Source organism: Panthera onca, chromosome F1, assembly GCF_046562875.1.
Source record: "Panthera onca isolate mPanOnc1 chromosome F1, mPanOnc1 haplotype 2, whole genome shotgun sequence".
Classification (NCBI taxonomy): domain Eukaryota; kingdom Metazoa; phylum Chordata; class Mammalia; order Carnivora; family Felidae; genus Panthera; species Panthera onca.
Genome location: NC_138355.1, coordinates 67,229,280 through 67,241,931, shown reverse-complemented (window position 1 = coordinate 67,241,931; position 12,652 = coordinate 67,229,280). Strand labels below are relative to the sequence as shown.

Below are 12,652 nucleotides of genomic sequence, written 5' to 3'. Positions count from 1 at the left end.
CAGGACAGCTTCCACGCCAGACGTCCAGAGTCTCCTGTGGGAGGTAGACCCTCTGCACGGTCTAGGGTCGGACCACTCTGGACTTGAGCTTCTCCCTGGACCGACCACGTGCTCCTGGTGAGCCCAGTGCGAGTACCGAGTGCCAGAGGGCTCAGCGTTGGAAGAATGGGAGGAGAAGCCCGAGAAAGAGGATGGTGAGGAGGGGGAGGGGGAGCAGAAGACCCACCTCGAACGCCCCAGAATTACAGTTGGGACGGAGTCGGGGATAACCGGTCTCCGCCGGCCTCCCCAGCATCAGCGTCCTCTGTCTTCTCTCCGCCCTCGCGGTGTCCCCTGTGCAGTCCCGCCAAGCCTCTCCCAGGCCTTGGACAGGCCATGGCTTCCTCTTACCAACAGCTCTCGGCAAACACTGGGGCCTCGTCTGGGAAACCCTCTGCCCCCTCCCGCTGGGCCTGGTCAATCCCTACCCTCCTCCCAGGCCTCAGCTGAGAGGCCAAGGTCTCCGGGAAGCCTCTGCAGACGCCCACGCCCCCCGCGTGGGTTGCCGGGAACGTCACTGCCCGCCCGTCAATGGTGTGCAAACCAGACCCACGAGGTTACCGACTGGCCCAGGTGACCACAGGCCAAAGTGTGTTTGCAGCCGAGTCCACGCTTCCCACCTTGCCACCTTAGGGTCACGGAATGCGCATGCTGGGAGGCCCCCGGGTCATCCAGGCGGATTCCCCGGGTTTCCTGAAGAGGAAAAAGGCCTAGGAAAAACAAGCGACTTCCCTACGACCTCATAGCTGGCCAGCAGCGCACGTGATTTCTGATCAGAACCACAGCAAGAACCGCTGACTTCTTCCTCGTCCCAACCTCTCTTCCCATGAGACTCTTCACTGACCTGGGGTCTCGAAGGGCCAGATGCCAACCTGGGAACATGACCCACCGAGCTCGTCCCCTGTCCACCCACAGCCACGGCCCAGGGCGCACCCCCCTCCCATCCTCAGGCCTCCAGAATCCCCTCGGCCTTGCGGCCGCCAGCCCACATCTAGGCCAACAAGGAGAGAGCTAAAAGGAACAGCGAAAATGCGGGCCTGCAGGGAGGGGACGGATTCAGGGGTGCTCTCTGCTGGGGGCAAAGAAATGGTCAAGGGACTTCTTTGAGAGACCTGGGAATCCCACGGTGCACCGGGGCCCTGCGTGTCATGGGAACTACCTCCCAGGCCAACCAGCCTCTGTCCAATGGAGACCAAAGGTGGTCCCCTCTGTCATCGGGGACAGTGAGCTGACCACTTCTTCCCGTCCTTCCCCTTTGCCTCGTAATACCTTGTACCCGGGAAATGCTTCCTGTTCCGCCTAGATGCACTGACTGCCATCTAAGCAATTTTTTTAAAATTTTATTTATTTTGAGAGAGAGCGCGAGTGGGGGAGGGACAGAGAGAAACGGAGAAAGAATTCCCAGCAGGCTCCACACCATCAGCACCAAGCCCGACGCGGGGCTCGAACTCAAACCGTGAGATCATGACCTGAGCCGAAATCAAGAGTCAGATGCTTAACCGACGGAGCCAGCCTGGCGCCCCGAAGCAATTTAATCTTACCTTCACCCCTGGTGGAGATGGGGACCCGAGGCACCCCGTTCTTATGATGCATATTCAGGGACTGAGCCACCTTCCCAGCCAGGGGTCCATTCCCTTTCGACCCTGGGGCTCCTGGTTCTATGTGCAGAGGCACCCCTGACCCTCACACAGGGGGCCTAAGGGGGCCCCGCCGTCACCCAAGAGGGAGTCTGTCTACCCACCCCCCCCCATTCTACTTATTTCTTACCCACCTTCCCCACTTGAAGACGAGAATGAGGCAGGAGCGGCATGAAGGCACTAACGAGACACTTGTAGATTCTAGATGAGTCTAGAACTAGATTCAGAGGTGGCTGCCTTCCATCCTCCTTCTCACAGGGACTGACGGCCTGAGTGCAGCCGGGGCGCCGATGGCACCCTCCTTCTCCACCAGGGGACGCGTGAAGGGAAGTCTGGAGGCAGAAGAACCACACCAGGGAGTAAGGGCTGGGGGGGGGGGTGCTCCTACATCAAGAAGACGGATGGATGAGGCAGCTTAAGCAGAACCCGGCAGCCAGAGGGGGGGCATTGGAGGGAGAGGGGGGGGTTAAACAGCCAAAGGGTCCTGTCGATTCTGACATAAGGGAAACATCATGGAGATCAACGTCCAACGACCCTCGCAGGCGAGGGACCCAACATCAGGAGCCGTCCATCTAAGGAAGTTGCTGCAGGTGCTGTGACCCCATCTGCCGCCCCAGGTCTCGGGGTCCTACTGGGCCCTCTGTCTCTTCCCTTTTTAGACTGCTTGGTCCCAGCTTCCGAAGGATGCCCCAGACCAGAATAGCAGGGGAGGGAGGCATAGACACCCTGGACGGATCCTTGTACATACGGAGGGTGTTAGCATGAAAGGTCAGAGCCAGGCATCTGAAGGACTTCTAAACACAGATCCCAAACCCTAAAGCCTAGCTAAGGAACCCGCGGGGTTTCTCCCTCCAGCCATCCAGAATCAATGGCAGGAGTGGGGCCGACGTGAGGGCAGGAAGTGAACGGAGGTAGGGTCACCCTGCCCTGGGACAGTGGAAGGGCCAAGGTGACTTTCTGAGGTCCTTTCTAGACCCAGAATCCTCTTTAAGGTCCCTGTACCTGCTGTTCTCCCCACCCCCCGCCCCAGCACTCCCCCAACCCCATCCCAGGGAAGGTGGGGACTTGACAGTGACCAGTCCCAGCCTAGCCACCTGGACACGTGGCATCACCTCCCAGAGCCCTAGTGGGAGACGGGCAATGAGCACTGCCCCGTCGACCTCTCGGGCCACGAGGGGCTGTGACACGGGGCGCATTGGGCAAAAGCAAGGGACAGTCACACTGGACCTGCGCCGGGCGGGCTGGGTTTGCTCGTGGCGCACAGCTCCCCTCTGTGCGCTCGGCTCGGCGGTGGGGCGGGGTTCCCGGCCACCGAAACCCCAAGGTGGGGCGAGGTGGGAGCTGCACTCAGTTCAGCAGAGGAGGCTGTGTCCGTGGTTAACGTATAAGCGGTCAGGTCTGGGGCAGCGGGACATTACCCGCCCCAGGGCTACATTCTTGAGGTCACAACAAGTGCAAACTTGTTATAACCTGTGTTGGAGCAGCAGGGGGCAGAGAGGGCGAGGGGGGGTGGCGCTGAGCCGCCAGCCGCTGGCAGAGGGGTGCAAAGGGGATGAGGGGTGGGGCGCGGCCGTGCAGGTGCATACGCACGTGGGTGGCGGGAGGACCGAGGTCTGCGCACATCCGCTCCAGCGCGCGTGCGGGATCCGTGTCTGGGGCTGCATAGATGAGTGTGTGCCTGTGTGTCTCTGCATATATGAGCCCAGCGGAGGAGGAGCGGAGGCGGGCAGCCGCGGGCCCGGCCCGGGCATGTGGAACGGAGGAGTGGGCGCTGGGGACACCCCTTCCCCTTCGCTGGCCTCCCAGAGCCTGCATCCCAGCTCCATCCACAGACTGCACCCTCCCCCCACCAACCCCCTCCCCGTGAGCTGGGGGCCTCTCCCCACCAGTGCCCAGCTCCCCAGCCTGCCCCGGGGGGGGGGGGGGGGGGGGGGGAGGGTCGCCTCCTGCCCATCCCCCCTGGCCCTGGGCCCACTCCCCGGCGCTCTCTTGGCCCTCCGGACACTGGGGCGGGTGGGGGTGGTGGTGGGGGGAGGCTCTGAAAGCAGGTGACTGTTTGGGGGAACTCAGGGACAGAGCCCCCATTGTGCCCGCCCCAGAGCCGCCTCAATGGAGCTCTCTGGCACAAAGGGGCTTTGACAATGGGCAGGCCATTAGTATGCAGGGCCAGCCCCTCGGCCCTCTCCCTGTCCCACAGCCCAGAGGAGGGAGCTGGGGGGCTGCTGGCCCTGCCTGTGGAGGCAGGGGGTGGGGCAGGGCCGAGACTGGAGAGATCTTAGTCCCTGGGGGCTCCCCTAGGGAGACAACAGAGGGAGCCTCGCCTAGGGCCCCCAAACCAGCCACTGGCCACAAAGGCCTTTGCAAGTGGAAAAAGCCACGGGACCGGTCACGATGGGGGAGGGGAGCACTCTGGGGGCCAGGCCAGGCCGGGAAAGAAGCAGGTGGGCAGTCTGAGCCCACCCACTTTTTGCCTCAGTTTCCCCCATCTATTACCATCTCTTGCCCTCTATTCCAGGGAGTGGTGTGGGCAGGAGACATGAGCAAGTTCTCAAACTTAAGCCTGAGGGTCTCCGAGTTGTCAGGCTGGGGGGCTGCGGGTCGGATCGGGACCGCCACCGGATGCAAAATCGGTGTGTGCCGGGGGGTGGGGGTGAGGCAGCCGGGGTGTCTGGGCTTGTGAGGAAGGCGGCACCTGCAGCCCCAGCTCCGGCTCCGGGGAGCGTGGCCGAAGGGCCAGAGGGCCAGGGCCAGCGGTGCTGCAGGGTGTGTGCGGCTGCCTCGGGCCTCCCCCACGCTGTGGGCAAGAGGTCCTCCTGCCGAGGGGGGCCCCGCACCCTCCTCCACTCACCCCCGCCACGGGCACCCTCCGTGGCCTGGGCGCCAGCTGCGGCCCCACTCCCCACCCCTGCCCTGGGAGGGAGCGGCCAGTGCGGGGGGGTGGGGCTGAGAGCAGGCCCAGACCTGGGAAGGGGGCAGCGAGCAGGGAAGGGGCTGGGGGCCGCGAGCAGAGAAGGGGCACCACTTGAGTCGCAATGTTTGCCCAATCAAGACTTCCTCTGCCCTGGGCCAGAAACCCCCAGGAGAGAGGGCTGAGGTCACTTTAGAGGACTGCCCCCGGCAAGACAGAGAAAGCTTCTGGGCCTGGGCACTTCTCTTTTCACTTGTGCTGAGGGCAGGAGGCCCTGCCTGTTATCTGCCCTCGGGGCTTCCTGCTACACAACCTTGGGCCCTGAACGGCTCACCTGCTGCTACTGGGGGAAAGGGAAGGTCTGCTCCCTCCTCCCAGTCAGGACTTCGGTTCTGCTGCAAGCCCTCCCTGCCCCCAAAGGGTCCCCAGCGGGGGAGGAGGGGAGGGCTGGGAGTTAGAACTCCTAGATTCAGGGCCAGCAACCCCGTGAACCCTCCCAGTCGCTCTCCGTCCCTGGGCTGGGAAGCCCCCTCAGCCACAGGGGAAGGATCACCTGTGCCCCTCCCTCCCTGCCTTCCGGGCCCTGGCAATTCTTCAGAGGCAAGGCTCCTGAACGTCGAAAGAACTCACACTAACTCACACTCCATAGCACTGCGCCAAGCCCTCTTCTAGAATTCTGTCATGTAATTTTCAACAACTCGAAAAAATAGGCACTTTCTTCAAGCCCCATTTTACAGATGAGAAAACTGAAGCACAGAGATGTTGATGATCTGCCCAAGGTCACACAGCTAGGGAGGGGTAGAACGGAGCCCCACCCGTTTAACCACGGCCCCCAGACCGCCTGCCCAGTGAGAACACTCAGAGGGGTATGGGCAGCTGAGATCAGCCAGGATACTCGGCTTGGCGGGGGAGGAGGCGCGGGGGTTGAAATGGTTTTCTGAGAGTCCTCTGGACTAGTGATTCTCAAAGCGTGGTCCAGGGACCCTGGGGGTTCCTGACACCCTTTCAGAGGCTCTGTGAGGTCCAAACTGTCTTCCCAACAATGCTGCTACATTATTTGCTTTCTTCACCTTCATTCTCTCATGAGTGTTCAGTGGAGTTTTCCAGAAGCTATGTGACACATGATATGGCAAGAGATTGAGTGCAGAAGCAGATATGAGAAATTGTCTGTCTTCTGTTAAGCCACACGTTACAAAGACTCGTGAAAGTGTGGGACATCACCACTCTTCTTGCTGAACATTTTGTTGCTTTGTTTTTAAAATATAGCGATTTTGGGGGTGCCTAGTGGCTCAGTCGGTTGGGCATCCGACTTCAGCTCAGGTCACGATCTCACGGTTCGTGAGTTTGAGCCCCACATCGGGCTCTGTGCTGACAGCTCAGAGCCTGGAGCCTGTTTCAGATTCTGTGTCTCCCTCTCTCTCTCTGCCCTTCCCCTGTTCACACTCTGTCTCTCTCTCTCTCTCTCTCAAAAATGAATAAACATTTAAAAAAATAATAAGAAAAATATAATATAGCCACTTTTCATTAAAAAGATATCATACACGTTGACATGCAATGGGTTTGTGGTTGTTTTTAAATGAATTAATAAACAGTTTAAGTCTCCTCCGTTTTCATTTCTAACATATCAATAAATATAACCCACATACACAAAAGGTCTTTGGAGTCTTGAATCATGCTTAAGAGTGTAAAGTCCTGAGATCAAAAGGCTTGCGAACACCGCCCTAGACTCAAACATACTCGCTCTCTCCTCCTGCCAGTTGCCCATGTCTTGTCCCCGGGAAGGTCGGTGGGGAGGTTTAGACGTGGGGAGAAGGCCTGTGCCCAGGTCTCCTGTTTGGGACTAGGGGCGAGGGAACAGCTAGGGGACAGTCCCAGGGAGAACGTAAGGGTAAGTGGTCAGGCCTGTGCCCCACCTGGGATGTGTCCCCACAGATCTCCCAGCTCTCGAGCCCAGGGGGAGGCTCAGAACAACTGGGATGCCCCAGACTGGGCTCTGACCTTTGCCTCTTCCGCCCCGGACGCCTGCCCACAAGCCCAGCACGAGGCGGGAGCGGACCTCCCTGGCCAGGAGAGAAAGGCTCAGCGGATCCCCACAGGAGTTTTTGGGTTTGGGCCAACATGCTTAACGAGCTGGAAAGTGGGGGTCTTGGGGTCTGCTGCTCGCAATCTTAGGGTGATGCCAACTCCACAGGATGGGGCTGTTGGGGGGAGAGGGGCTTCTCTTGAAGTTCCCCAGGGAGTTCAATCATAGGGTCTAACATACACACACCCCGCTCCCAGACATTCGTAAGCCTCCAAAGTCGGGATTCTCCCCCGCAGAATTAGCCACCAGAAAGGTTTCCTACCTAGAGTCAAGCTGGTCAGAGGGCACTCTGTTCCTAGGAGCTGAGGGGTCCCCGGAAGGGAAGAGAGGCCTTTGCTTCGGGGGATCCAAACTCTGCAGGGTCACGGCCCCATCCCAGAGGAGCCCCCGTGCAAGGAAGGAGACAGGATGTCCCCTCCAGCACTACCATTCGATTGCGTTGGACATCCGGGCAAAGTCACAGACACAAGGGACAAAGGACAAGCGGACTGCTGAGGAGAAAGGGGTACAAGACGGCAGAGCCCATGGGGAGACGCGGGTGGCGCTGGGCAAGAGGGATCAGCCTTGGAATGGGAATGGCCCCGTGAGTGCCCAGAGGGAGAGAAGAGAAGGCGTTCAGGGATGGCCGGTGGACACGTCCCCCACCCCTCTCAAGAGGGCAGTCCCAAGAGATGGGGTGCTGGAGGGGAGCGAGGAAAGCTTCCATAAAGTACCTTGAAGACCGTGATGGGGAGTTTTCATCTGAAAACCAACAGGGATGTCTGGGTAGGAAAGGGACAAGACAAAACGGGTGCTTCCTGGGGACAGTCCCAGGGGGAATTGGGCGGTGAAGAAGAGGGAGGGAACGAAGGAGAGAGGGTGGCTGGAGTCAGAGAGGCCTTTAGGGAGGCTGCTGCGGACACTCGGGCTGGTTGGGGGACAGAGGAAAGGGCGGGCATGTAAACCGGGCGGCAAAGGGACAGGCAGGCTCGCGGGGGGACAGCTGAGGTGGGGGGCCGCTGGCTGGAAGGGAGAAGTTGCTCCGGATGGGCAAGCAGACTGTTTTAGGAAAGCTCAACGTCTCAGTTCACACTTCGTGGACCCCAGTGGAAGACGGGACGGCTGCCTGGAAACAGGGAAGGAAGCTACGGGAGAGGAGACCGGGCCCACGTGGGGCCATCTGTGGGAATGAAGACGGGAGTCCCGCCTGCATCTGTAGGTGAGGATTCTCTGCCTTCCCGAACTCCGGAAGGGTGGAGCGACAGAGCCCCGGACTTGGCCTCGGGAGTACCAGGGACGGGCTGTGGTAAGGCTCCCGGGGGCCGGGAGAGGCAGAGTCGGGCCAGAGAGAGGGAGCACCACCACAGGAAACACACGTGTTAGGTGCTGAGCATCACTGCAAGCCCTCTACCAGCAGCGACTCTTTCAATCCCCAACTGTTACTGGCGCCATCATAAGGCTGAGGGGACGCAACGTCGTAGCTGCCGAGCGGTGGAACCGGGATTTGAACCCAGGGAGTCTGACTCCAAGGCCAGGCTCTTAACCTCTCCACCCACGGCCTCCCAGGTGGGGCCCGAGCGGGAAGAACCCCTGGGACCACGTGGCCGAGTGGCCAGGCCACCCTGGAGAGGCCTCCCGACGGCTGCCTGCGTCCTCCCTGTGCTTCCCAGCTCCCCTCAGAAGCCTTAAATTGGATGGGCCTGGGGGCTTAGGGGTGGGGGTTTTTTGTTCCAGAAGGTGGTCTCCCGTTCCTTCCCAAACTCCATCTCAGATTTCTTTCCTTTTTTATGGGATGCGCTTCCTGAAGTCGAACCTAAGTCCTTCCAGCCGCGGCCCCAACCCTTTCCAGGGCCTTCTGCCCCCCTGGAAAAAAGAACGCCATGGCCGTGTACTCGGAAGTCACGTCCTAAGAGGCCGGAAGTGCTCAGGCCCACCTCTCAGCCCTGCTTCCCCGGGGCCACTCGGGCCAGCTCCTACTTCTCTCCACATTCCAGAGCCAGCCCCTCCCTCTCCCCACCGCCTCAAATCCAGCGCGGGGCTGGCGGACACCCACGGGAGAGGTTTTCCCACAATCCCCTTCTCTTTGCCCTTTCAAGGTTCTGGCGGGGGAGGGGATGGAGAGGGCCCCCCCGCCACCCCGAGGCACCGTGCCCATGCAGAACGACAGCATCATGTACGAGAAACTGGAATGAGGGAAGAGAGGCGCTGAACTCAGCCCGTGGGGGAGCCGCGGTGACGGGGGAAACTCCCGCAGCTCGGTTTCCAGGAGCTGCCCTGCCAACCACCCTTCCCCGGGCGCTAAAACCCAGGCAGTCCAGACCTGCCCGCCATCTATCTTTCCGTAGTTCCATCCCAACGGCCTCCCTGCCCCTTCCGGGGCCTCCCCACTGTCCTGGACCGCTTGGCCTCAGCCTGGACAGTGGCACTGACCAGTCAGGCAAGAGGAGAATCTAGGCCGGGAAGGGGAGGGGGAGTGCAAGGTTTTTTTTTTCCTTCCGTCCTACATAACCCTTGGCAGGAAAGTTGGGGGCTCCGTGGCCCCACGTCTCTTTCTCTCCCCCACCGATGCCGGGGGGACTCGGCCCGTCTTCCAGCTCGCGTGCAGAGGCCGAGCATCTCGCCAGGAGGCCCAACAGGCCTTTTCTCCTCGGAGGAAGTGGGTCTCTCGGTATGACCCGCCCCCCAGGACCCTAAACCTCTCATCCCGTGGATCCCAGGATGATCTGGAGGGCTCTGAGCCCACCCAGATCCAAATGTCAAGCCTCTCTGGTCCCTTAGGGAGGACAAGGGAAGAGAGGTCCCTGGGTCTTCTGCCGGGCCCTCCCCTCCAAGCCAAACGACCTGGAGCTACAAATGAGCTCGTGTATGGAGGTGCAGGTAGGGACACGGGAAGAGGTGGGGGGTGCCGGTGGCCAGACAGCTAACCCTCCCATACGAACGCAAGCGTCCCTAGACTGCATGTGAGGCAGATGTTGGGAACACAGATTTTTTTTCCCCCCTCAGCGTAGGGGGCTGCAGTGGAATTCTGCATTGGAACCACAGAAGGAATGGACCCATAACCCTGCTCACCAACCCCCCCCCCCCCCACCCCTCCATTCCGTGGAGTCATTGCCATATGATACCGACTGAGACAAGTTGGCTGCTTGGGCTCCGGCTGGGGGGTGGGGGGTGGGGGACGGCTCAGAAAACAGCAGCTCCTTTCAGGACCCAGGCTGGCAAGGGCTCCGGGAGGCCGGACTGGCCCAGATCGCCCCCCAACACCCCCTCTCTCCCTCCCTCGCCACCACCGCCAAAGGACAGAGGGGCGGGGAAAGGGGGTTGGCCCTGCCCGGGCCATGCCCATCGCCTCCGCAGACCAGCCCTGGCCCCTCTCCCTGGCGTGACGCCGTCCCTCCCCCTCCCTCATTTCCTGCTCCCTGAAGAAGTAGCTAGAAGCCAGAACACCTGCCTCCTTCGACACTGGGTCCCCCGCAACCAGGCCACACCCTGAGGGATTCGCAGGCCCTACCCTCAGCACAGGACGGTGCCCACCATTGTGCCAGGAACACGTTCGGAAACTCGCAGAGATTAGGGAGAGGGTCCGGAGATGGAACCAAAAAGAACGCAGCGGGGGCTGCTGGCCCCTCCTCAGGCCGATGGCTTGGTGCCCTCCAGGCCCTGCCGAGCACCCCTGCACCCAGACCCTCCTCATGCCAGGGCCCCAAATCTCTCATCTTCTCCCCGCCTCTCCCCGCCCGGAACTCCCAAAAGCAGTCCTGGTGGGGGAACACATCAGACACCACAGCCTAGGCAGACGGGCCCCAAACCTTTAGCCAGAATTGGTGCTGATAAGCAACAAATTCACGTCCTGAGCCCTGGCCTCCTTTGGGCCCTCCACCCCCGCCTCACTCTGGGTGCTTCATTAGCAGGAGTGACATCTCAAGTAACCAGAGGCCCCCCTCCCACTTTGTCCCAGATCTGTCCTTCTACCCATCCCAGGGGCGCAGCTCTCCTCCCCCAAATCGGGAAGCTTTGACCCTTATCTCTTTCCTCACACCGCTGCCCTTGGTCACTTCCTGGTGGGGACAAGGGCTGGGATGGGGAAGGGGCATCTCTGCCTGGAGCGTGAATGTCTCAGAACCCAACCTGCCCTTCTTCCTCCCGCAGGAGCGGCCCTGCTTGCTTCCCAGGGACCCTAGTGTGACCTACCTGGGGAAGGGGGCAAGGGATGGGGGGGGGGGCTTGACATGCGGGGCAAGTGGGAGTGGAAGGAAGAGGCCAAGTGGGCAGGGGTCCCAGGCACACCAGGCTCCCGCGGCTCGCTAATCCCAGCGGTTTGTGTCTCTGCTCCCATGTGTGGACTCGTGATCAATGGGTGTCACTACATGAGTGTCACAGTGTGGGGAGGGGGAAGGGGCTGGCATGGGAGTGGGGGTAGCCTGACCATCTTGGGAAGAGAGGGCGCTGTCCGGAGTGCCGGAGTGGGCGATGCGTGGTTACCTGTATGTGGTGGTCACTGTATCCCTTGAGAGGGCTGTGATGCCCTGCCCGGTCCGCCTGGTGGGAAGGGGCATCCGGAAAGCCCCTTCTTTAGCCCGATGAGCTGGAGGTGACCAGCATGGGTAAGGTTTCTTTCTTGGGGAGCCCTTCCCAGGAGGGTCTGTTTGGGGTCGCCCAAGGTGGGAAGCTGGGGAACAGGACAGTACCGCTGAGACCAGACAGGGTGGGGACCGAAGGGCTGGGGTTCCCCCTATCTTTGGGGAGCGAGGTGGGCAGGGCTCCATCAGGGCCAGGGTCTTACCTTGGGTCCGGGGTGGAGTGGCCCCTCGGATGGGCAGCGGGACGGACGGACGGACGGAAGGGGCGGGCAGGAATGAGGAACCGAGCCGAGCGACGGGCAGAGCCGGGACTCTTAAACCCGGAGCTGGGATCAGATAAGGGCTGGGCCGGGGGCCGGGGCCGGGGTCGGGCCGGCCGGGGGCAGAGCTGGGCCGGGCCGGGCCGCCCCCTCCCTCCGCAGCGCCGGAGCCAAACTTTGTGTGAATGGAGGGGCCCGGAGGGGGCCGGCGGGCGGGGGCGGGGGGCTGCGGGCGGGCCAATGGGGACGTGGAGCGCCAGGCCCGCGCCGCCGGGATTGGAGAGGCCGGGGCGGGGGGCGGGGCGCAGGGGGCAAGGAAGCGGAGACCCAGACAGATGGAGGCGCAGGGCCGAGCGCAGCGCCCGAGGAGCGGGACCCAGACAGACTCCGGGAGGAAAAGGGACGCGAGACGATGGGCGAAGCGATAGGGGCTGCGCTGGCACGATGACAGGGGAGAGGCGGCGGCGGCCGTGTCAGCGACGGGGAGCGGGCGCGGGGGGCGGGCCGGGCCGAGTTAATGAGCTGGAAATGAACTCGGGACGGCCCGGTGGCCCTGCGCGCAGCGCCAAGGGGCTGGCTGGGGCTGGGCTCCGGCGCGCTATCCCTCTGCCGGTCACCGGGCCCTAAGCACTGCGTGAGGTCCCGGGGGCCGAGTGCGCGGACCAGCCTCCCCGCCAGCAGCCCGCCGGGTCCCGGAGCCGCGACGCGGCGGGGCGCGCGGCGCAGGTGCGAGGCGCTGGAGACCGCAGAGGGGGCCAGGTCCCTCTACTCAGGGGGTCCTGGCAGATGCGGGGCATCTGATAAGCGCCCTGAAGAGCGCAGAGGATTCAGGTCCTGGGAGATGATGCGCAGGGCATCCGACGCAGAAGGAACGCAGTCACCAAGTCCCCGGGACACATGGAAATACAAGTCTGCTTGGGAAACGGCGGCACACGGGCCCCCTGGACTAGACAGAGAGCAGGTGGCAGTTCTTCTCAACCCCGCCGTCACCAAGGACTGCTCTCAGTATCCGAATCCGTGCTTCCAGGGGTTCCAATCCACAGGCTCCCGCCCTGGGCATTTATTAAGGAAAGAATCAGTTCCCCATTTTGGTTCATCATAGATATTTAGATATTTAACTATTAATCAGTAACCGGCATTATCATATTGAGTTGATATACATCTTGAAG

The 12,652-nt window shown here is 61.7% G+C and overlaps 1 protein-coding gene across 3 annotated transcripts in view; it reads right to left on the bottom strand.

Moving 5' to 3' along the window:
* The window catches only part of KCNJ10 (potassium inwardly rectifying channel subfamily J member 10), a 28,457-nt gene extending 15,805 nt beyond the window's left edge, over window positions 1-12,652 (bottom strand). Inside the window, exons 1-2 of one of the 3 annotated variants that reach the window (XM_060644549.3) lie at window positions 11,427-12,652; window positions 1,811-2,008 (exon numbers count right to left, since the gene is read on the bottom strand). In XM_060644549.3, the coding sequence (XP_060500532.1) occupies window positions 1,811-1,849 (39 nt within the window). In that variant the 5' untranslated portion in view covers window positions 1,850-2,008; window positions 11,427-12,652. Of the gene's footprint in view, window positions 1-1,810; window positions 2,009-3,266; window positions 3,654-11,426 lie in introns of those variants that run through there. The other 2 variants (XM_078441245.2, XM_060644550.3) reach the window with 2 other exon arrangements.